The sequence below is a fragment of the Photinus pyralis genome, unplaced genomic scaffold (genome assembly GCF_008802855.1).
Source record: "Photinus pyralis isolate 1611_PpyrPB1 unplaced genomic scaffold, Ppyr1.3 Ppyr1.4_LG5, whole genome shotgun sequence".
NCBI classification, from domain to species: domain Eukaryota; kingdom Metazoa; phylum Arthropoda; class Insecta; order Coleoptera; family Lampyridae; genus Photinus; species Photinus pyralis.
Genome location: NW_022170596.1, coordinates 44323658 through 44347227, shown reverse-complemented (window position 1 = coordinate 44347227; position 23570 = coordinate 44323658). Strand labels below are relative to the sequence as shown.

Genomic DNA, 23570 nt, shown 5'->3' with positions numbered 1-23570 from the left:
AAATCAAATAAACAAATTCCTAACCTAAAAATCAAAGTAAATAATACAATACAAAAATAAAGTAAAAATGGACCTGTCACAACATTCCATGTAATTTGGCAATAAATTGTTATTGTCGAAATTCTTTTTCGCCCCGTATCTTCGAAACAAAGCGCCCTATCAAAAATCATCGAATGATAAAATATCCTTACAATGCATGATACAGTATCATGCTTACGTTTACATTACAACAGTCCAAAGAATAGCCCTTTAAATTTTTGTCGTATGTTTAATAAACACCCTGTATATGTTTTAACCACATTAATCATTTATTATAAAATTTTGTCAGATATGTGGGCAATTAATTTCTCATGTAGTTGCGAAGGTATTAAGTATCTCAAAAAGTATGCACCTACTACTCCAAAGTAAGCTGTTAACTATCTTAAGTTTCAACCTTGTTTTGATGGTTAATAACTTAGACAAGAAGGGTAATAATTTTTTATTATACGTGTTAATAATGAAAATTGTGATCGCAAAAAAGCATATTACAGACTCCTTGGCTAGTAGAATCAGAATGTACCCTGCATGATTTTCAGTAACACGGCAGTTATATGACATCATCTTGCGGGGTATGCGTTTTAAAGTGACTTCTTATCTGTGGGTAAAGTAAGCTGCTGGTGTGTCTTCCCCACAGCCAAGAAAGATTAACGTTAAGAATGGAGTTAACTTGAGAATAAACCTACTTCAGAAGAGCCGTTGCTGCACCATCCAGACACCCTACATACCTAGTGGTACTAAGGGGGGGTTCACAGAGATATTTCTGAATAAACATTCTGTTCTATCGCAATAGATAAAGATAATACAAACCGTTTATTATGTCAGCATTATTATCTATCTATACTAGAGGTATCTAAAACAGAAACATTAATATTGTATGCTATTGTACAATGGAACTAATACTTAATTATCAATTTCTAGCGTGTTTACGTTCAAAATAATATTACCATAACTTTATTTCATCTACTCTAATACATGCTAATACACAAAATCATAATTACCTTAATAACTATTTAAAAATTGTAGAATTACAATTGGCAAAAAATAACAAAACAACAGAAAAGTTACATTATTGTCACATAACAAAACTATCTAATCTTAATTTGCCTTCATTTTCCGTTAAGTAGATCATGTCAGCAAAAGTATGCTCACAGATTGCTTCCTCTGCTCTTTGGTTCATCTACGAATTAGTGAGTTAACAGTGACCTTTAACTAGATACATGACAAACATACCCCTCGAAATTCAAGTTCTGTATTCATTGGCAAATGCTTAAAGTTTGGCCCAAAGTTTACGGATACTGTCGCACTTTTGTGTATAGAAACGGCTGGGTAATAGCAGCCACTGTAAATGTCCGTAAAAGCGGTGCCTTGATAATCACCATTCTTAAAGAAAATGACCCTACTTCCACTCAAGGGTTTCAAGTTTTTTAAACACTCCGAGACGTTGTCCTTATCTTCATAATACAAATGACTTTTAAATTTAACTAAAGGCTGTAAAAAGATAAATGATATTTGTATATAAACAGGAAATACATACCCTGTCTTTATACGTATTTGGAATTAGCTTTGTAATGGGCCTTTCAGGGAGAATAATTAAAAAACCGAGAGTATCTCCTTCTCCATATCCATTAGAGAAACGTTTACCTCCAGATTCATGGAATTTAGTACCTTTTTTTGATCGCCAGGAGTATCCAAATTTATCATATCCCAAAGGGGCCTGCAAATTGGCGTAGTCCTGCCCCCAACCCAATCTAACGGCTGAACCTTCCGGCATTTCCTCAATGGTCGCTTCCCAATACCAACTGCCACGATTAACCCCTAAAATTCCAACATTACAATCGCTGCAAGTAAACGAACCATGCAAACCTAACAGTGAGTTGCTCTGACCATGCAATAGCCCTTTTCGCCAGTAACAGCCAACCTATCTTCTGATATCTTTAATTGTGGAGCTCTGTCGTGGAGAGCCAACAAAACCGTGCTTGGTACCAATATTCGATATAGCCATCCCGGGATTGGTTTACCTGCCCAATCGTTGCTTTCGTCAAACTCCTAGAATTAAAAATATAAATACGAAATATTGAAACTGGATTAATTTTGGAATTTTTCAAAAGTATTTTATGACAAAAGCTCTAAAAATATTGCTAATACAGATATATCTATTGTCAATATTGGATAATATGGACTTGGTGCAAATTATAAAGGAACCTACTCATATTACGCAACACGCTATGACGTTAATTGATCTAGTAATAGCATCCCAAAAAGACACCATATATTCTAAGAGCCCGCGACGCAAACCATTACCATTCAAATAGCAGCACAAAACGTATACATGAACAAGTATTGAGTGTGACCATACACTTGGTCTGTCGGACCGCAATTAGCCGGAAGGTAAACAAATTCAATTGTTTATTTGTATGTTTCATAAGAAATCATTACTTTTAAGAAAAGCAGGTCATATGTGGTTCCAAATTAAAGCTCTTGACGTCAGCTGCACAACTAGCTCGGTCTGTCGGCAGGCAAATAGCCGGAAGTCCTTGACAGACCGACATTTAGTCTGCTGCTAGAAGCCGACATTTCAGTTAGTTATAAATTTCTACGGTCACTCTGATCCAAGCATTTTAGTTCTGTACCAAGGAGTAAATAACCATAAACCTATACAGCGGATCTAAAAAACCGGCCGAGCTCCTTGGTTTGACCCTACGGGGTCGTCGAACATTTCGCAGCCAAGAGGAGGAAGAGGAGACAGAAAGAGAGGCAGGGAGAAGACCACAATAAGAAAGGGAGAAAGAGGAAAGAAGAAAACGAGCGCAAAGGAGGAATGAGAAGCTAATGGAACGCCCGGGGGAGAAGCCAACATCAGGAAGCAGAGTTCCCTCTAATGCAGATATTTCAGTGGTGAAGCTGTGGCCGTACCCTTTCGGGTTGGACAACACCCAGTTAGCCACCCCCCCACAACCTCCCCAATCCACAACATCCACCGCGCACTGTTTGGCATATTTAATTACTACGGTTTCCCAAAGTGAAATATAATAAATGAGTCATGAGCAAACGCAAGCTACAACAAACCTGTTTACAACTTTGTTCTAAATTAATTAGGGGAGAAATATTTCGATATAACAAATTAGCATTGAAATCCCTATGGTGCGTAAATCGTTTTTCTACACCCTGTATGTACTTGGGTCGAATCTTCTATAGAAATGTTTTTCTTTTTTGAATGTAGGCTTCATTTTTCACTCAACACACACACACAAATCATTGCAAACAAAAATAAGGAATTCAAAAGTAGTCGTAGTATTGAAAATTTGGTTGAAAAGTTGAAATAATTTATGTTTATTGCCTTGTAAAATTTGTATTAAAAAATCTTCCTTGTTTTATTTTCCTTTACTAGTGAAATACCGGGCTGGAGGGATAGCAGCTGCATACTTTCCAACTGTTGTTCAATTTCAAATTTCACGGTTCTCGAACGAAGCCACAATGGTTGCCATTTGCGTTACTTTAGTAATCTAGGAACTTTATACTCAAATAGAGCGCAACGGCTGCCATGTTTCCTTCAGATTTGAATGTCATAACACAAATCTAGTTGGATATGAACAACTGGTGAACGCATTTGCGTATCACGTTATCAGTTGACTTTACTCCCATTGGTTACATTCAAAACTAGAGGTAATCGATTAAATTCGCGATACGCACCCTAGCGGCCAAACGATTAGAAATAGATAAATTCTGTTTGCGCCTGTTATTTTCTCTTTAAAATTGATTTTTTATATCTTTTAAAATAAACGGTGTTTTTCCATAAGAATGGACCACCCTGTACAACCTTCAAAAAGACTGCGTTTGTTGTGTATTTGTGAGAGGAAAAATCTATTACAACAGCAACTTTATAAACACGTTAATTTTACTTTTTAACATTAAGATGTAGGAAATGATGACACAACTATGAGATGCGTCTGTCAGATCTTCATTTTAGGATTAAATTAGTATTAAACTGTAGGTAAATCTGCCTTGTGCTAAATATCTTACAGAGATTGTTTCATTGCTGTTTCATAACTAAGTATATGCAATAAACACTTGTATGCCACGTTTGAACTGATTTGATTAAACCACATTTGAGGAGAAATGGAATCTGATACACAAAACCTGAATAATATCACTAAATGCCTACGTCAATACTTACGAAATAACATATCAAAATACAGGATAGTTTTTTAACCGAATTTTTTTCCTAAATCACACTGTAGTACCCACAAATGAATTCATATTTACCTGACGGTATGGTGCATGTGGGTCTGGTTCCGCTAACAAGTACCGATATCCATCTTTGTTAAACGGATGATCTAAAGGATATCCGTGTGCAGGTAACTTTAAAGCACTAAGATCGACCTGCCTTCCTTTTTTACCCAACTGTCCAAATTCATTTGGAAATTTCCTTTTCGCATTTCTGCTTTTGACTCCGCTAACGACCGGCACTGAAAACATGGATTATAGTTACAGAAACGATTCGATTGCTATCTTATCAAATATAGTCTGTTTTTATCAAATCAATTACCTGCTCTAATCATTTTTATCTTTACTTTGAAGGTAATTAGTATTTTGATCTGTTTATAAACAATCAGTTTAAACAACTGTTTTTAAAACAACTGCCTAACTTACAAATATTCACCAAATCATATCAAGCTGTTGAAAATGTCATACCATGTTGAATTCCCATGTCGGTAACTCGAAGAGTGCCTCCCCTAATCATTGCTTCATAATTTGGCCTTATTTGAGTCAAATTATTGCATAATAAACCATACATTTGTCCATCAGTCATACTTTCCTCGAATACAAACAAAATGTGTATATCTTTAACAAGAGCCCTGTGAACTGTAGAATGCCATGACTGAGTCACTCTCCGAGCCGTCGTTGTCAATGCTTCCCAATGATACTCCATGTACGGTATGATTTCTTTGTCTTTACTAAACATGATGCGATTTAGACCCTCTTTTGAACTAATTTGTTGTAGATTAGCGATTGCTGTTACACACATTTGTTGTATTTCTAAAATGATCCCAGATAAATCTAAATCACCATACGAATTTTCCCTTACGAGCTTGACTTTTTTTGAAACTTTCTAGTCCGGTTGGGGAACAATTTTTACACAGAAATATATAATTGGATAAAAATGGAACTAGTTTTCCCAGTTGGTAGCTAATGCAAGATTCATGAAACCATCTATTACAATTTGCACATAACAGTTCCACAATGTTTAAATTTCGATCTTTCCCGCTAAAACATTTTGAGGTTATATTGTTTAAAACAGTAAAACAATACTTACCAATAACAATTTAATTGAGATTCTAATAATTTTGTCTCCCTCTTTTCAGTTTCATTGATTTTTAACTGAAGCATTAGCTCATTGTCCACATCTGAAGACTTTTCTTCAATTGTTTCAAGTTCATTTGTTTTTTCAATTGGTATAAGATTCTGCGATTGACTAAAATAAAACATCAACCTTTAGATTTGTACTAGTACTGTAATACCTACTTTATCTCTATTTCATCTGCCATAATAAACAAATTCAAAATCTAAATAACATACAAACTACAACTCTACTGAACCACACACCAAAGATCACAGACCATGCACTGAATCATAGAATAAATACAAATTGTATTTACTCTATGACTGAACCAGTGGCGGCTCGTAGAACGTAGTGCCAAATTGCTCCCATAATTTTAGTAGTTACAAATCTTTGTTTCCATATTATTCCAGTTGTTTAGATTTAGAGTATAAGCGTTGAGTGAAGGATCTAGGTAGAGTGGTAATGCCTATATGAAAAGCGGTCATCCTTTCCGATCTTTTACTAAGGTAGTCCCTTCTCTATCGCACATCGCGTCTCTGCCCCTCCGAGTCCACGTTTTGCAACACCGATAGCTAACGCCATCGACAATTTCGACGGCGCTTTCCTTCTTTACAATTTACAAGTATTAAGTATTTTCGCCCAGCCGCCCTCTCCAACGAAATTAGTCTTTAGCGTAACTCCAATTGCAACTATCGAAAACCGTTGTAACACACGTAAACAAAATGAGTCATTCTATTTTCATGCAATTGTATACCTGCAAAATATCAGTCCCTTATCATAATTATTGGATCAGATACCTAATTAAGAGCAGTTCACATTCGCAAACACGATTTTTAATCCCTACGCTGCGTCCGACATGATGACCATTTCTAATAATTTTCCTCAAGGGATAATGAGCTCAGCCATTTCTAGTAGGAATTCCTAATAAGTACTTCAGCCGCAAAGCTACACGGAATCTGTTATATACGTTTACCTTACCTTTAAGCATTTTTCCTCAGCAACTTACGTCGTCCACTTTTGTACATATGTTCTGTTAGAAAGTGTTATTAATTTATGTTTCAACCCTTGGATGTCCATTTCAAAAATCTTAATGTTCCCGCAGTTACGTTGCCACACCTTGGTCCTAGTTTAGTCTGTTATGGGAAATTTAAAGAAACTTATCCCATCACTATGTTTATTGCTGATGTAGCAATTTGCATAAACGCAAATATGATTTGCAACACTCATCCTACAATTTTAGCACGCTACCGACTTATTTTAAACCGATAACGCTAGGTATAGGTACTCTCTCGCAATTTGAAAAAAAGACGGTACCTACAAAGACAACTTGTTTAATTGGCGAATCTGCTGGTAACTTTATCTAGCTATTCTGCTATCATGATTAAAGGCTTGCTTTTGATGCTTGTTTTATATAGAATATACCTAGATATAAAATGTGCATTATAATACTTTTAAATAATATGTTTCGGTCACCGTAAACATACTGTTTCGATCATTGATCACAAATTAATTTTACAAGGGCCACATGCAGCCTCTGATACGGACCTACCGTAACCGTATATTTCGCCTGTTGCCCTCGCTTTGCTCAACGCTGCTGTGCGCAAATTGAATAAAGCGATAATGTAATTGTAAGGTTAATATTGTGGTAGCGAAAATATGAAAATAAAATAATGCAATCCGGATCTGGATCGCCGACTTGGTTGTTGCCGTCGGGATCTGAGATCACTCTTGGCCGCCTATATCTCAAACCCCACGTTCACTATGCTTTTAACATAAGTATTGCCTCTCTACCTAGATCCTTTTCTAATATTTATCTACAACATTCCAAAATCTGTCTACTGGCTGGAAGCTGGAGTTGGTGAGACACCTTGGTAGTTTCATCTAGAGTGACGGAACCAAATTTAGCCCCTTTAATTTCTTTGGAAACTTCTTCATGATATACTTAAAGCAAAGAGTAACTATAATAAGAGATCCAACGGTATAGAGAATAGTGTTGCATATGTATTGTGTGTTGCCTAACAAATTTTAGTGCTTTTTCTCAATTTTATTGGCGTACGCTACGCCTAAGGGGCTATTTCAAGGCAACTACTTGTTTAGAAGTTTATAAATATCATTGCAGAAATCCCAGCGTTGCCAAATTTTTAGTGTTTGCTTGCACTTATTTAGGTATCTATTATTCCTTGAAATGTATGATGTTTAAAGGTATGTAATTCCATTCTACGGTTATGGCACAATTTATTAAGGTCCGAACGCTTGATGGTTTGATTCATAGGTGCGAAGATATGTTCTTCGTGTAACAATAAGCCGTTTTTTGAGCGGTAAATAATAGATTTTTTACTGTGTATTCCCAGTAAGCGCGAGTAATAAGCTCGCGTTGATTACGTCTCTGCCCCTGCCCCTTTGTACACACTGTCCGTCGTCCTACCGTCGACGGACGTGTGGAAAAGTCGAGCGAACTAGATCGTTTAGTTAGAGGAAGTAGTCTAACGAACGATATTTACTTCCGACTTGCGAGAAAATAAACGAAAATTTTTTGAAAAAAAAATAGGCCAATAGACGTTTTATAGTATTTATTGTACAAATAATAAGAGAATGAAAGATTCCCGGAAAAAATGTTTCACTTTTTAATTTTTGCCGGCCAAACAATATAATAAAACAAAATAAACTGCCTCCATTGGATTATAGTTGTGATCGAATGGTTCAAATCAGTTAAAAATGAGATCTGTGGACCAACGCAACCCCACCTCTTTAAAAATGGTTTCTTTGCGATAACTGATGTAATATATCTTCTACTACTTACCCTGTATATATGTGTTATACCTAAGTTTACTTGTTCTTAAGTTGGCACGGGGGATATACAAAAATGGCCGAGTTGTAAACATTACGTTATTATTGTTAATATGGACATTAAAACTCAAGTTGGATTTTTTATCTAAACTTAACTTATTTACAACAACTGGCGCAGTCGATCGGTGAAGTTGATGGGTATATTCGTGTGTTCATTCGAGCATCCGTGTTACCATGGAAGGAATGGAAGCTATGCAGCTCGCGATGACTCGCATGGCCGAAGCCATTGCGGCACTAGCTCAGAATCAACATCAGCCTAACCAGAATCTGCAACCTGAGGAGCCCCTACAGCGACCTCAAGGTATTCCAAATTTTCCCCGATATACAGAGGGCGAAAATATTGAAGATTTTTGCAGCCAATTTGAAGGACTCGCTTCAATACACGATTACAATGAAGCCCGACAAAAGGCCTCATTTCTGGCTCTACTACCCACTACAACGTATCAACTACTCAAAAACTTGATCTTTCCGGAGACAGTAGCTACGCGGTCATATGCGCAGATTAAGACTACATTCATTGGGCACATGCGCCCGCCGCCGTTGCGCATTCCTTCAAGACACGCTCTGTGCTCACGTCGACAAAGGGAAGGAGAAAGCATTCCTGAATACCTACTTAACGTCGTTACGAGCGTTAGCGATTCCATGCGGATATGATGCTAATACACTAGCAGAAGTCCTTAAAGACATTTTCGTTGCTGGAATCCGTGCGAAATCGATACTCGATCAGGTATTTACAATGCCTGACACCTCTACACTAGAAGAGCTTTATGCAAAAGCTGTGGCAATAGAGAGAGCAGAAGCAAGTTCAATGCAAATGCTAGCTGATAGTAAAATGACATCTACAGTCAATAAAGTTACTAAAGTGAAAACTCAGCAGCCACAAGAATCCAAGCAACCTACGACGACTGAATCTGATAAACCAACGTGTTTCCAGTGCGGAAAAATGGGTCACAAAAGTCCAGAATGCAGAATGGACAAGTCCAAACTGAAATGTACAAGCTGTGGTCATGTAGCAACTGTATGCAGACAGAAGAAGGAGGAAATTCACCACATTGATGGAGAAGGTGCACCTTGGACTGCTACAATTGACGTGCAAGGCAAGCCGCTTGAGTTCGAGCTCGATACAGGGTGCGAGTACTCTATTGTTCCTGTCAGTCTGTTCCAGACCTTACGTGCTGATCTCAAAAAAAGTGACAAGCTGTTCCAACCGTACGGTACCTCTGCTATGATACCAGCGTTGGGCATGTCGACCGTGAAAGTGCGCTACAAGCATAAAAAGTTACATTTGGACATCTACGTTGTTCAAGATCCAGCAGTGTCAATTCTGGGTGGAGAATGGTTGCACAAGTTGGGCATCTACATCCCTGTGAATCACGTTTATCAAGTCAAAGCTGGTCAACAGTATATGAAAGACTTAGAAAGTGAATTTCAAGATGTTTTTGCAGAAGGGATTGGTTGTGCACATAAGTCAGTGTCAATCAAATTCAAAGATAATGCTAAACCAGTGTTCATGAAACATCGATCAGTGCCATATGCGTTAAAGGACAAGATCGAAACTGAATTGGACAGAATGGTGAAAGATGGAATTCTAATGCCAGTTGAACACAGTCAGTGGGCTACACCAATTGTACCTGTCGTGAAGAAAGACTCGGTGCGAATTACCGCCGACTACTCGTGTACAGTGAACCCACAGTTGGAAGTTTCGTCATACCCATTGCCGAAAATCGAGGAACAATTGGCTAAAATCTCTAATGGTCGATTATTTTGCAAACTCGATATTACAAAGGCATATTGGTGTCTTCCAGTAGATGAAGCGTCGGCAGCTGCGCTGACCATCAACACTCATAAAGGTTTGTTTCGTCCCACACGCTTGATGTTTGGATGTGCTTCAGCCCCGGTCATATGGACCAAATTCATTGAAGAAGTGATCTCTGGAATAGAGGGTCTCTGAGGTTATTTTGATGACTTAGTGGTGTCGGCTAATGACGTCATTACTCTGAAATCACGCCTATCAGAAGTTTTACGACGCTTGCAAGCCAACGGTCTACGCCTGAACTTGCAGAAGTGTTCTTTCTTCGTGGACTCTGTCACATACCTGGGACATGAAATATCAGCAGCTGGCATCCGTCCTGCTAAAGATGGATTACAGGCCATTCAAGAGCTGCCACCACCTGCAAATGAGAGTGAATTGAAGAAGTTCCTGGGAATGGTGTCGTTCTATTCAAAATTCGTTCCTGGTATGGCCTCTACAGTCGCTCCATTAGTCGCTCCATTATACAATGCAACGAAGCAAGCAGTTCCTTGGAAATGGACACGTGAATGTGCTACAGCATTTCAAACGTTGAAGCAGCAGTTAACTTCGGACCATGTGTTAGTGTCATACAACCCACAGCTTCCGATTGTGCTTAGCTGCGATGCCAGTCCTGAAGGCTTAGAAGCTGTTCTCGCTCACCAGTATCCAGATGGTTCCGATCGTCTAATTTTATACATCCACAGAAAGTTGGACAATTGTCAAGTGAAATACTCACAAATTGATAAGGAATCATTGGCCATCAAATGGGCCGTTGAAAAGCTGAATATCTATCTTGTGGGCAGGCAATTCACTCTCATAACTAACCATGCCCCACTTGTTCACATATTCGGCATACGCAGAAAGAAATTACCAACTTTGTGTGCTACTAGATTGTTACACTACGCAATCTTTCTACAAGATTTTTCATTCACCATCAAATATCGCAAATCTGAAGAGCACGGCAACGCTGATTTCCTGAGTCGTTTACCACAACACTCGTCAGATTTACGTCAGGCTCCTACCTCAGATGATCCAGTTGATCTAGTACAGCTTCACCACATCTCACTACTGCCGCTGACTCACCAATCCATTGCGCAGCATACTCAGCGAGACATTGAAGGGCGTGAGTGGCTACAGAAACTCCGTTCGGGCGAGACACTTGGTGAAAATGAAGATGGACTCTACTCATTGCAGTAGGGTTGCGTCATGAGGGGCTTGCGTACCTACATACCTAGTGCCTGTCGCCCTGCTGTGCTTGAAGAACTTCATACGGGACATCTAGGAATTTCGAAAATGAAGGCGTTGGCGCGAGGCTATGTATTTTGGCCTAAAATGGATGCAGACATTGAACATTTGTGCCGAAATTGTCACGCATGCAGCCTGCATAAGGGCCGCTCACCTTCATTGGAAACTCATTATTGGGAACACCCCAAGAAACCGTGGGAACGCATACATGCCGATTTTGCGTTTTATGGTAAGAACACTTATCTCATAATTGTTGATGCCCATTCAAAATGGCCTGAGATAAAAATTGTACCAAACATGCTTGCGTCTACAGTGATAAATGTATTGGACGATTTGTTCGCGTCATACGGACTACCCTCGTACCTAGTTACGGACAATCAATCTACATTTGTGAGTGCCGTGATACAAGAATTTCTACAGAAATGTGGCATTAAGCATAGGACTATCGCACCTTACCATTGCGCCACCAATGGACTTGCAGAGCGGATGGTATCAGCAATGAAACTGTGCCTGCGTACGCTCAACCTCAATGAGGGTAATGCTGCAGAGAAATTACGTACATTCCTAGCAGCATACCGGCGTGCCCCACATCCTACTACGGGCGTAAGTCCAGCAATGGCGTTCCTTAAACGCGAAGTGAATACGCCGCTAAGTTTACTGAAAAATCCCAGTGTATCCCCTACAATTGAGAAACGCGCTCAATTGTCGTACGAATACCATGACCCAGTCTTTCCTGAGGGATCTAAAGTCGCAGTCAAGGACCGACCCTTACGTAAATGGAAGTTGGGATACATGATATCAAGAGATGGGGAACTCTCCTATACAGTGATGGTGGATGGCGAGCTAAATCGCAAACATGTGGACCAACTCAAGAAGGTGGGACAAGATGTGCCAATGACTCTAGCAGTAACGCCGTCTATTACTCCTGCGATTCCAGTTCCTGTTGCGACGCCTGCAGCATCCGGTCCTGCTCAATCTCCGCCGGACCAGCCTGAGCAGTCAACTCCAGTGCGGACGGGTATTGCTGAAACTCCGCGGGCTCCTGTGTCAGATCGACCGCCTCCAAGCTTCGCAGCTCAGTCTACTCCGCCTCGGTCGGCTCGTGAGAAGCGCATCCGCCGTCCAGTTATTCGCTACTCTCCTTAGTTTTTTTTTTGCTTTCTATGAGGGGAGGGATGTAATATATCTTCTACTACTTACCCTGTATATATGTGTTATACCTAAGTTTACTTGTTCTTAAGTTGGCACGGGGGATATACAAAAATGGCCGAGTTGTAAACATTACGTTATTATTGTTAATATTGAAATTAAAACTTAAGTTGGATTATCTAAGCCTAACTTATTTACAACAACTGAAAAACTACTTGACCGATTTGGACCATATTTTTACCAGTCGATGTGACTAATGTCCCCTTTAATCTCATTACTTTTCACTCCGATCGACCCACGCATTCCGGAGATATTTAAACGCTCCAGAAACCCTATATTTGAAGTGGAAGAAAATGTTGTTTTCAAAAATAAGAACATACACTGCATTATCAATCGTTTAGATGGATGAATCACTAGCAGAATGCGCGGAGGCTCAAGTTGAGCGGCAAATTTAAATACATATACTTGTGTTTTTTCCGCTAGCCAATGGTGACTGAAAAACATGTGTACGAAGCTTAGTTGCTAGGAGACCGATGCTTGCTAGTACTGCAACTTAAAATGCGGGTCGAGAGTATTTTTTTAATTAAATTGTTTAAATGAGAATAACGTGTAAATATTTACTTAAATTTATTCGACGGGTGCAGATTTATTAATTTATTATTTAACTGCACTATATATTTTGACTGATTATTGGATTAGACTGATGTTTTTTTTCTGAGGACATAAGGATTATTGCATTGTAATGATTGATTGTTAATGATTCAGCGTATGTAGGCATCTATACAAAATTAAAGCAAACTAAATTTCCTGTAAAATAATCGCTATGCTCATCATAAAATCCAATTTTATGAAATATGTTGTCTACTTTAATTTGATTGTAGTAGACGATCTAAAAAGGATGGATAATAACAAATTTAATTTACATTTTTACAATTGTATCTGTTATTGGTTATTAAATTAAATAGTAATTACTGTCTATTCAATAGACGCCAACTAAACAGGAAAATACCAATGTAATTAACAATAGGTACTGAATCGTTGCTGATTTCTTTTATACTTAAGTAATGTTTTCTAATTATATCGTGTCCACATTTTATACAGCCAATAAGAAAGAAAATTAAATGTGACAACCGCGCAAATATTTTAAACCGAAATTCTATAAAGAATTCTGTAAATTTTCAATACGCGCCAATATTTAAAGAGGCGGTTAGTTCTGGCCACCTCTACGCGAGGGCCCGCTTTTGGGGTCCTAGCGGGCGAGTTCTTATAGCCAACACGCGTTTATACCATTGCGCTGTATCTCTTATTATGGATACTCTTTGCTTAAAGCCATATATATAAGAGAAAATATATATGCTTAAAGCATGCATTTCAGTAATTCATAATTTTTTTACCAAAAATCGTATGGAAAGTGATACTTTTTTTCACGATTTTTTAAGTATCCGTTTCCATGGCTTTAGCCTTATCTATAAACAATAGCATCAATTTTATTTGCAGTTTTATCACTTTCAACACTATTCAAATCTTTATCTATACTAAACAAGTACTGAAATTTATTAATTCTTTGAATACTCCTTCATTTTCGGATTTATCGCTATGGTCGACGTGTCCTACAATTCTTTAGAATTAGAAGATTTAGACACATTTTGTTTTTAAACAAAATTTAAGTGCGGTATTGCTTTATTTAAAGTTTATCTTCCAGAGAATGCATGGAAAAATATTTATTTTATGCATTTTACGTAACGATTAGTCGGGTAAGTGTAATCTTACACAGAAGTAAAAAAATTTGTGTGACACATCAAGAATGAAACACGGAAAACGGCGCAAATCATACACTTACACAATACTCAATTGTGCTTATGAGCCAAACTTGTGGTGGCTCAAGTTGTACGTATAAACGCTACTGCGGTTTCGCTCCTCCCACCCCTCTACCCCCGCGGAAGTCCACACTTGTAGGAAAATACGAGCCCGTTGATGGTCTGTGATACGAGCCAGTTTAGATTTGGCACGGCTCGAGCGTATTTGAAGTCCACAATAAGCACCATTTGAATTCTTGGTACCTAATTTATCAAATCATTTCTTTTTTGTTTTAAGTTTTAAAACACAATATGCTCTAGAGTCTAGTGAACACAATTATTAAATTGTTAATATATTTTAAGAATTGATCATTAGCTGATTTCTTGAGGTGGTGCCATGGCTCCTTGGCTCTTTATAGAGAGGACTGAACCATAGAATTACCAACCACTTGACTGAACTAACATAACAAAATAACCCCCCCCCCCCTTTTCTCTACACATGAATTCCAGTGATAAACCGTGTTTATAAAAATGCTGTTGCACCATAATCAAAGGTTACACCAACTCATACCGAATTTGCAATCAATAGATGGCGTTACTATCTAGAAAATGTTCAAATCCCTTAAAGCTCGCTTCCCACTGCGTGGAATATCACATTCTTCTAGTTCGAGCTAGAATATATTGCGATCACCATTTTTGAAATTTCATCAAATGTCAACGTTTTAGATCATTTTAGGTAGATTTTAAAGAATAACATTTTTTCCGTCTGTAGAGATAACGGCTAAACGGATTTTGTTGAAACTTTGGATATGTATATTAAGCCGCATACGGAAACGAAAAATAACGAGTCGGATTTTTGAAAAAAATTTTGGAGCGCAACGGCATTAAACTTTTTTTTGTCCAAATAGCACCCTACAATTTTTATTAAGTTATTCGAAAAACCTTATTTTTCTATACAACCTATAAAAAATATGCTAGGTTTTAACAAAACGGAGAAAAAATGTCAAATTTAAAAAACAAAAATATTTTTTTCCGGAAAACGGTTATTTTGATTTAGACTAATTTTGGCATAATAATAATAATAATAATAATAATGTTTATTTCCACCAAAAAAAAAAAAACAGAAAAGGGAAAAAAAATACATACAAAAATAGAAATAAGCAAAAGGTGGAAAAAGGACCACATTCAGTGAGTAAGCACTGCTCTTCCATGTGGCCTAAACACGTAGCAAGCGTAAACACCTAACACATATATATATATATATTATGTACATGACACGAAAATATGCAAATGCAAATGCACGACCCCTCACATGCACTTAAGTTCCTAATACATACATAGTACCAATATAACAATTTTAAAAAAAGTAATAGACAGAATAGGAGTTTTTGCAAATTCCTTACATCATGATTGAGATGCGAAACTGCAGCAATTCACTTTTTAATTTTTTCTTAAACATATTTAAATTCAAGCTCGTTAAATTGGGCGATAATGAGTTTACGACGTTAGCGATGTTATATGAAAACGATTTTTTGAAATTTTCTGTAGCGTGGAGTGGTATATCTAATAAGCCTCTGTGGCGCAGGTTGAGATTATGTATGTCGGTACGATAGCGTAATCGATCTAACAAGTATGAGGGAGTTTTTGTGTCTATTATTTTACGATATAATACTGCAGTGTGCAAGAACCTCCTTTCGGACATATTTAACCATCCAGCTTCTCTTATCTTATGTGAGATGTGATCACCACGCCTAATGCCATATATAAATCTCAGACACGCATTTTGAACCCTTTGAATTCTGGCAATCGATGTCGAATCTATACATGCACCATATACAGCGTCACAGTAGTTGAAATGCGATAGAATAAGAGCATCAGACAGATATATTTTTGTTTGAACAGATAGAATATGTCTATTTGGGTATAACCTTTTCAAGGTAGCAAAAGCTTTGCCCACACTACAATTTATGTGTTCTTTAAATTTTAATCTGTAATCTAAATGTAACCCCAAATTCTTAGCAACATCAGTGATTGTTAATTCCGTGTCTTGAATTTTTATTTTAATGAAGGGTATAGTACTGGCACGAACCTGATCACGTCCAAAAATCATTACAGACGATTTGCTAGAGTTGATATGTAGATTATGATCAAACGCAGCGTTCACTAGACCATTAAGTTCTCTATTTACTATTTCCATAGCAAAATGAAGTTGATCTGGCCTAAAAGAGTAATAAATTTGAGTATCATCCGCATATTGATGATATTTACATTTTGTTAAAGTACTGCAAATGTAATTTGAATATATAACGTATAGTAATGGTCCTAAGACGGACCCTTGCGGAACACCACTAACCAGATTATTTACAGAAGACTTGACATTATTTACAACCACACGTTGGCTCCTACAAGATAGATAGCAACTAATCAGTTCAACAGCTGACGATTCAAAACCATAGTACAAAAGGATTGAGTTCATTAGTCGATGACTAATAGTATCGAACGCTTTAGAGAAATCGAGCATTACCATTATTGTCAACATCCCGGCATCAGTAGCATGAAAAATGTCGTTTGTAACATTTAACAGTGCTGTAGTACAGCTATGGTTTTTCCTGAACCCAGACTGGTACGTAGACAGTAAGTTATTTCCTTCTAAATACTCATACATTTGTAATTTCATCACCTTTTCCAAAATTTTAGAGAGTGTAGGAAGTATTGAGATAGGACGTAGATCTTTATATTGAGTGGGGTTTTTATTTTTGGGAATTGGAATAACATGAGCAATTTTCCAAGCTGACGGAAAAACAGAAAAGCTTAAACACTGATTAATGATATGAGTGATATACGGTACTATGAAAGGACAACAAATTTTAACCATATCAATTCCAATACCATCTGAACCGATCGATTTTGATTTGATACTGTTTATAATTTTTGCTATAGTCATGTTATCAACAACGTGAAATTTGAACTTCTCAGTTACTTTAGTATGTAAGGTGTTATAAATGAGAGACGATGCTGACAGTGAAGATGGAGTAACAGTGGGAATAGAATTTAAAAAGAAAGCATTAATATCGTTAGGATTACTTAAGTGAGATGGTACTTGCACACTGCCTTTGCTGTACACGTTTAGATCTTTAATAGCTTTCCATAGATTGCTTCTATTACTATCAGTTAAGACATAGTTGAGGTAAGCTCGTTTTTCATTTTTGATTGAGTCGGTAACCAATTTACGTAGAGATTTGTAGTAATCCCTATGTGCTGGTTTGTGTGATTTTTTATGTCTATTATATGCGCGGTCTCGTAGCTTCATCATGAACTTAATGTTATCCGTGAACCATGGCATTTTAGGTTTAGTAAAGGTGACAGTTTTCAGGGGGAAATAATGATTAAAAAGATTAAGAATGTGACATGACAAAAAATAGACTTTTTCATCTATGTTTTGGATGATATATAGTTCGTCCCAATAAATACTCATAAAATCCTGTTCAAACAAATGTAACTTATTTTCGATGCCCTTGTAACATCTAAATGTTTTAGTGGAAGGTGTAATGTGGTACCGATCTACCGATATAGTACATGTAATAAAATCGTGGTCAGAGAATCCGTGTGAATTGTTAACCTCGCATGCAAGTACAGATTCACGGTCAGATACGAGGATGTGATCAATAAGAGAAGCTGCATGGTCAGTTACCCGTGTATAATCTTGCACCACCTGATGCAAGTTAAGTGATTCCAGCATAGAAATATATTGTATCGTATTAGAATCGTTCATATTGAGTAGGTACATCTATGTTAAAATCACCCAAACAATACACCCTATCGTGCATAGGGAGGAGAATACCCAAAACTTCCTCAAAATTATTTATAAAGTTTATTACCCTGTGCTGTGGAGGCCGATAGACCACTCCTACCACACAAAGTACCTTATTTTTGCTTGAAATTTTAATCCACAAATCTTCGTAATAGTCTGAGCACTCCATCTCAATCATGGAATATTTAAACTGCGTCTTGACATAGAAACCAACTCCGCCTCCTCTTGTGTTGCGATCTTTTCTTATAAACTGATAATTGTGTATAGAAACATGATTGCTATTTAATCGCTATATCGTCCAGTTTTAAGGCGCGAAGCGCCGTACCGTTTTGTATCATAGGAAAACCATCGATTTTATATAGAGCTATAATTACGGTAGATAAACCGAATTTTTTTAAATTTGTATAAAAAATAAAGATCGCATCTCTTTATGAAATTGCATTGAATTTTTATTGAAAGTAATCCATACAATTTTTAAGGAATTAGTAAATTGACCGAAACGCGTAAACTTGTATCATAGGTATTCATTTACGAGTGGAATTTTGATTATTTTGGTTCTTTTAGAATCTACGTTTAAATGAGGATATTCCTCTAAATGAGTTCAATTTTGGTTAGCTATAAAATGTGTATTTCTTGTGTAAGAAAGTGCCAAGTTTTTTTATTGTTCATTGAAGTTTAAATAGGAGTAATGTAGTAGCAAACGAAACGTGGGCACAATATAGAACGTAAATTTCCAATACACATTTGAAAATTTTTAAAAATGTTTGAAAATAACTAAGATGTCACCGAAAAACTGACAATGTTATAAGTGAACGACACACATCAGTAAAAATTTAGCTGAAGGCATGATTAACTAGAGAGTGAGGGAGAGGGGGAAATTTTTTCCCATCCCTTACAAAAAAAAATGCTGTGCGGCAAATTTAGGAGTATCTTTCATAAAAAGTGAAAGACCATGGACCAATGGAAGGACGAATAAACAAAGATTTTTTTTATTGTACGCAACTCTTTCAAGAAGGAAAATTAATTTTCACTTGTAGTTACTACAGTAGTGCAAATTTAACAGAAAGCGTGGTTAAATGAAGGGGCGGGCGGCCGGACAGAGATTCTTCCATTAATTCCAAACCCATACAAGAAGGGCCCATTACAGAACATTTTAAGTTGAGAGCACCTTCGAGTGAAAAGTTATGAAAGAGGATGGGACCAATAGATGGACGGATGGACGAAAAGAAATTTCTTAATTGTACGTGACGATACCTAGTGCAAAATCTGTCTGCGGAAGATGGAAGAATGGACGAATGGAGATTTTTTAACTGTATGTGACGCATAGCAAGAAGGAAGCCATATGATATAAGGAGCTCTGTACGAGATGGATCCTTTGCAAAAAATTTGAGGTGGGGAGTACAATCCAGGAAAAAAAATGATTGCATGGCAAAATTCGGGGGCGACGGGAGAATTGATTTTATTCCAGTTGCAAGAATTAAACTATCTAAAAAATTCAAGTTGAGAGCAGTAAAAATTTATCTGTTCCTATGAGCAAGTGGAGTGGCGGTCGGACTGAATTTTTTTATTGTACACGACTACCTCGACGACTACTAAACGAAAATTTTAGTTTAAAAAGTTACCGGAATTAATGGACCAATGGGGAGACGGGTGAGCTGAAATTTGTTTTATCACAAAAATGAAAATTTTAGTTTATGGGTCGTTGTATTTTGTACGCCTTTTGTGTGCATAAGAACGGCAATCCGGTAGAAACTTTTCCGGCAAATACCGGCTCGCCGTACATAAATTCTACCTGCACTCTGCCGTTTTACAAAGTCGAATAAAATGAGTGTCTTTTGCTGCAATTACCTACTTTCAACGTATGAACAGAATATTTTGTAAGTGCAATTGCGAGTTAATTCCAAAATTGTAACGAATGCGCAATTCAATTTTGCAGCTCTGAAAACTTTTGAACTGTGCAGTACCACTCCATGATAAGAGCATTAATTTATGTACAAAAATGATTCAATTTAAATTTGTTTCTTTAGATAAACGCGCGGTCATTTGATAATTGTCTTCAAAATGCAACCAGGTGTTGATGACGCGGCGCGTTATCTTTGCACATGTTGTAGTTGTAGGTAATAATACATTTTTTAATTCAATTTAAGCATCCTTAAAGATATTCGAAGAAAGTATAGACCTTCGCTATACTCACTACGTGTACTTAGTTTAATCAAAAGATCCAAAATTACTTTCTTTGGACTTCTACGCCACGACATTTGTGGCCAAAATACCGTTTGGAACGATGACTAACATCCCAACTTTTCGGTATCATGAGCCAAAACTACGCAACTAATTAAGGAAAGTAATAACTCACCCCAAGCCCTATCATTTTGATCTCTCCAAGTGAAGAAGAACCATTTTTACCAATGACCATTGTAGGAGACCATACACTTGCACCTCACTATTCGATATCGCGCGCGTTACTGCTAATAATCGACAAATGGCGAAGTAGACCGACAAAGCGTAAGGCATTGGAGAAGTATCTAACCGAATTCCTTTGGAAAGGCACTTAGCGCGCACACTTTTATCTCTATAATTAAGTCAAATTTTGTTTACAGGCTAAAAGTGTGCTGACTAAGCGTTTCGGGTACAAATGTTCATCAGGACCCTCAATTTTGATTTTTCATCCATTTTTTCAAATGGGAGAAGTCGCCCGTTTCCCGTAGGTAAGTACTAATTTTTATTGGACGGTTCTAATTTTTGCCTGTCCGTTTTCGTTTTATCTTCGGGTCTTTTGAATTTAATTTCTTTGTTCGCTTTAACTCTTTTGAGAAAATTGTAAGAAAAATGTCACCTTCCAGTAACAAATGGGCCAAAAGTCGTGGTCTAATGGAGAGACGGACGAACGGGAAATACACCAAGAAAATGATTAATTTCCACGTCAACCGCCATTCGATAAAAAAGCCATGGGCAAACGGACGCCGAGTTTTTATTGTACGCCAATAATTACAACAAGAAACCTTTCCAAACAATTTCACCAGCAATATTATAAGAAGCAATGGACCAATGGAAGGACGACTGGATCGAGATTTTTTGTTATTGGACGCCCCTCATTACAAGATACAAGGTTTTCAAAAAATACATGCTTAACAGAAACAGTACGTACCAGTAGAAATCATGGCTGTACCTCACTGATTATATAAAGTAAGTTTTTCAGAAAATTTGAGAAAGGCACCTTCTTGTAAAAAGATAATAAATGAAATGGAACATTAGAGGAACGGTCGCACTTCATTTTATTACAATATAAAATTTAGGTCGACAGTGACCACCAATAAAAGTTGGGCATAATTCAGTAAGGGACGGGCGAACAGAAATTATTGTCCACTCTTACTGTCCAGAAACGTTACGGCAAGGGTAAGGGTAAAAGAGTGACGGATGGGCCAAATTTTCTACCACCCACACGTTAGTACCTAAGGGAGGTATTGCATTGGGGTGAAAAATGACCCTCTATACTTTTTGACGGAAATACACGTTTTGAAGCACTAGGAATCCGAGTCAAACAAAATCTCGATAGGTTCGGTCTGTCGGTCTGCCCAACAGTAGGTATTTTCACAGAACATCCAATTTCTCGCTTCTATATCTTCCAGCTTTAAGGCGCGAAGGGCCGTACCGTTTTGTATCATAGGAAAACCATGAATTTTATATAGTAGATAAAGTGGATTTTTTTAAATGTATATAAAAACTAAAGATCGCATCTCTTTAAGAAATTGCATTGAATTTTTATTGAAAGCAATCAGACAATTTTTAAGGAATTAGTAAATTGACCGAAACGAGTGAACTTGTATCATATTCATTTACGTGTCGAATTTTGATTATTTTGGTTCTTTTAGAATCTACGTTTAAATGAGGATATTCCTGTAAATGTGTTCAATTTTGGTTAGCTATAAAATGAGTATTTCTTGTGTAAGAAATTGCCAAGTTTTTTTATTGTTCATTGAAGTTTAAATAGGAGTAAGGTAGTAGCAAACGTGGGCACGATATAGAATTTAAATTTCCAGTACTGGTCATAAACATAACGAATTTGTAAATAAGAAAGATGTAAGAGAAAAAGAGGAATTGGTTATATTTTGATTTTGGTCAACATATTCAATCACTTAATAATAAGTTTGAATCTATTCATTTGTCTGCAGTTACATTACACGTCAATTTCATGCTTAATTTCAAGAAAATAAAATGGAAGGAAGTTGTTCAAATTTTATTTTTCCATTAATTTTTTGGTTACTTTTAGTTACTTTCTGTGTCACCAACTGGCTGAGAAATGCTGGTCATCAGGTTCTTATTCAGTAGGAACTGTTTTATGCAGAGATAGCATAAACTTTATAAGGGCCCTACAGACTGACGTTTTTGTACATGTTTATGTACGTGCATTCAAAACCGCTACAGTGTGTTTATTTCTTATATTAATTTAATTTTGCTTATTTCTTTTTTTTAATGTCCGATTGTAGAATTATAGAAAATACTATCCCGCGAATTCCTGCGGGAATTTTCTGCATTATTTTGTTCATTTTCGTTTAAAGCACACTAGTGCACTTACACTACTGCTACCAATCCTAACTCAACATGTGTGTACTTCCTTGAACAACACGGCCGTCTGTAGCAGCCCTTACACATTTAGATTGGTAACACCTAACACATAATACCTATAGGTACCTACTCGTATTCCAGAAATTTTACACACATATTGACAAATTTAAGTAATTCCACCCAGATGCTTTACTGTGCATAAATATGTTTCTTAAGATATCAAAAATTTCTTTTTCTTTGATTTTTTACCGCTCTGGAGGTTTTATTGATCGTTTGGTCACAATTTAAAATTTAAAATATATTGGAGTTCAAAGTTTTCGCGATTTTCCGTGTTTTCCCCTAAGGACCTTGTCAACTTACAACTACCTACTAAGTGATTCATATCTATCGATTGCACACAGCATAAACGTGCTTCATTCAACTAAAAGTTCATTGATCAATTTTGAACTCTCCAATCAAAATTACGATAGAATGGCGAATTCTTATTGGTGCATCCTTAAAGAATGCGTATGTTAGATTATCTTTTCGTTTCCTTTTTTCCTTGAAAACGCTTTTGGTGGTCGATACGTTAAGCAGCAATTATATGAATAAATTTAATCTCTGTTTAACTGCTACATTTTTAAGTCTTATTACCTTCTGGCGATTAACCAAATTTTGTGTAAGTTGTGTTAATGTTGGATCGATTTTTAACACTATTTTTCTACAGCTTGTTTGTCATGTCTGGTAGGTTTCATAGCCAAAAACGGATGCTTCTTTAAAACTTAAATGAAACCTTGAATTTACTTCCCCGAGATTCCCAGAATTCCTGAGTTTCTAAGAGTTAGTTAGGTAGTAGAGTCGTTATCTTGAGACATTCCCTATAAGGATCAATTTTATGGTTCTTTTTTGTGTAAACTAAGTATGTCTAGAGAAGGGAAGAGATTGGTTACCTACATTCGCTCGATGGGGTAAAACTGTATCATGAATCAAATTCCTTAACCAATG

The 23570-nt window shown here is 36.9% G+C and overlaps 2 protein-coding genes across 2 annotated transcripts; one reads left to right on the top strand and one right to left on the bottom strand.

Moving 5' to 3' along the window:
* Positions 1–836: 836 nt before the first annotated feature.
* Positions 837–5658, bottom strand: LOC116172268 (set1/Ash2 histone methyltransferase complex subunit ASH2-like). The gene is made up of 9 exons (XM_031489444.1): positions 5563–5658; positions 5354–5512; positions 5126–5304; positions 4732–5076; positions 4303–4505; positions 1908–2085; positions 1574–1854; positions 1270–1527; positions 837–1216 (listed from the first exon to the last, which is right to left on the bottom strand). Exons 1-9 carry the CDS (start codon positions 5583–5585, stop codon positions 1112–1114), a joined length of 1731 nt encoding a protein of 576 aa, XP_031345304.1. The 5' UTR covers positions 5586–5658; the 3' UTR covers positions 837–1111.
* A 5903-nt stretch (positions 5659–11561) lies between these two features.
* LOC116170760 (uncharacterized protein K02A2.6-like) lies at positions 11562–12410 on the top strand. Its single transcript, XM_031487263.1, has one exon. It carries the CDS (start codon positions 11562–11564, stop codon positions 12408–12410), a length of 849 nt encoding a protein of 282 aa, XP_031343123.1.
* The last annotated feature ends 11160 nt before the right edge of the window (positions 12411–23570 follow it).

Bases quoted from the DNA above. Each gene is read 5' to 3' on its own strand.
- LOC116172268 (XM_031489444.1), bottom strand. From the start codon at position 5,585: ATGGCAGATGAAATAGAGATAAA. The intron at 5,513-5,562 runs GTAGGTATTACA...GTTTTATTTTAG, and splicing joins GCAGATGAAATAGAGATAAA to TCAATCGCAGAATCTTATAC. The intron at 1,855-1,907 runs GTTAGGTTTGCA...TTGGAATTTTAG, and splicing joins CATGGTCAGAGCAACTCACT to GGGTTAATCGTGGCAGTTGG.
- LOC116170760 (XM_031487263.1), top strand. From the start codon at position 11,562: ATGCTTGCGTCTACAGTGATAAATGTATTGGACGATTTGTTCGCGTCA.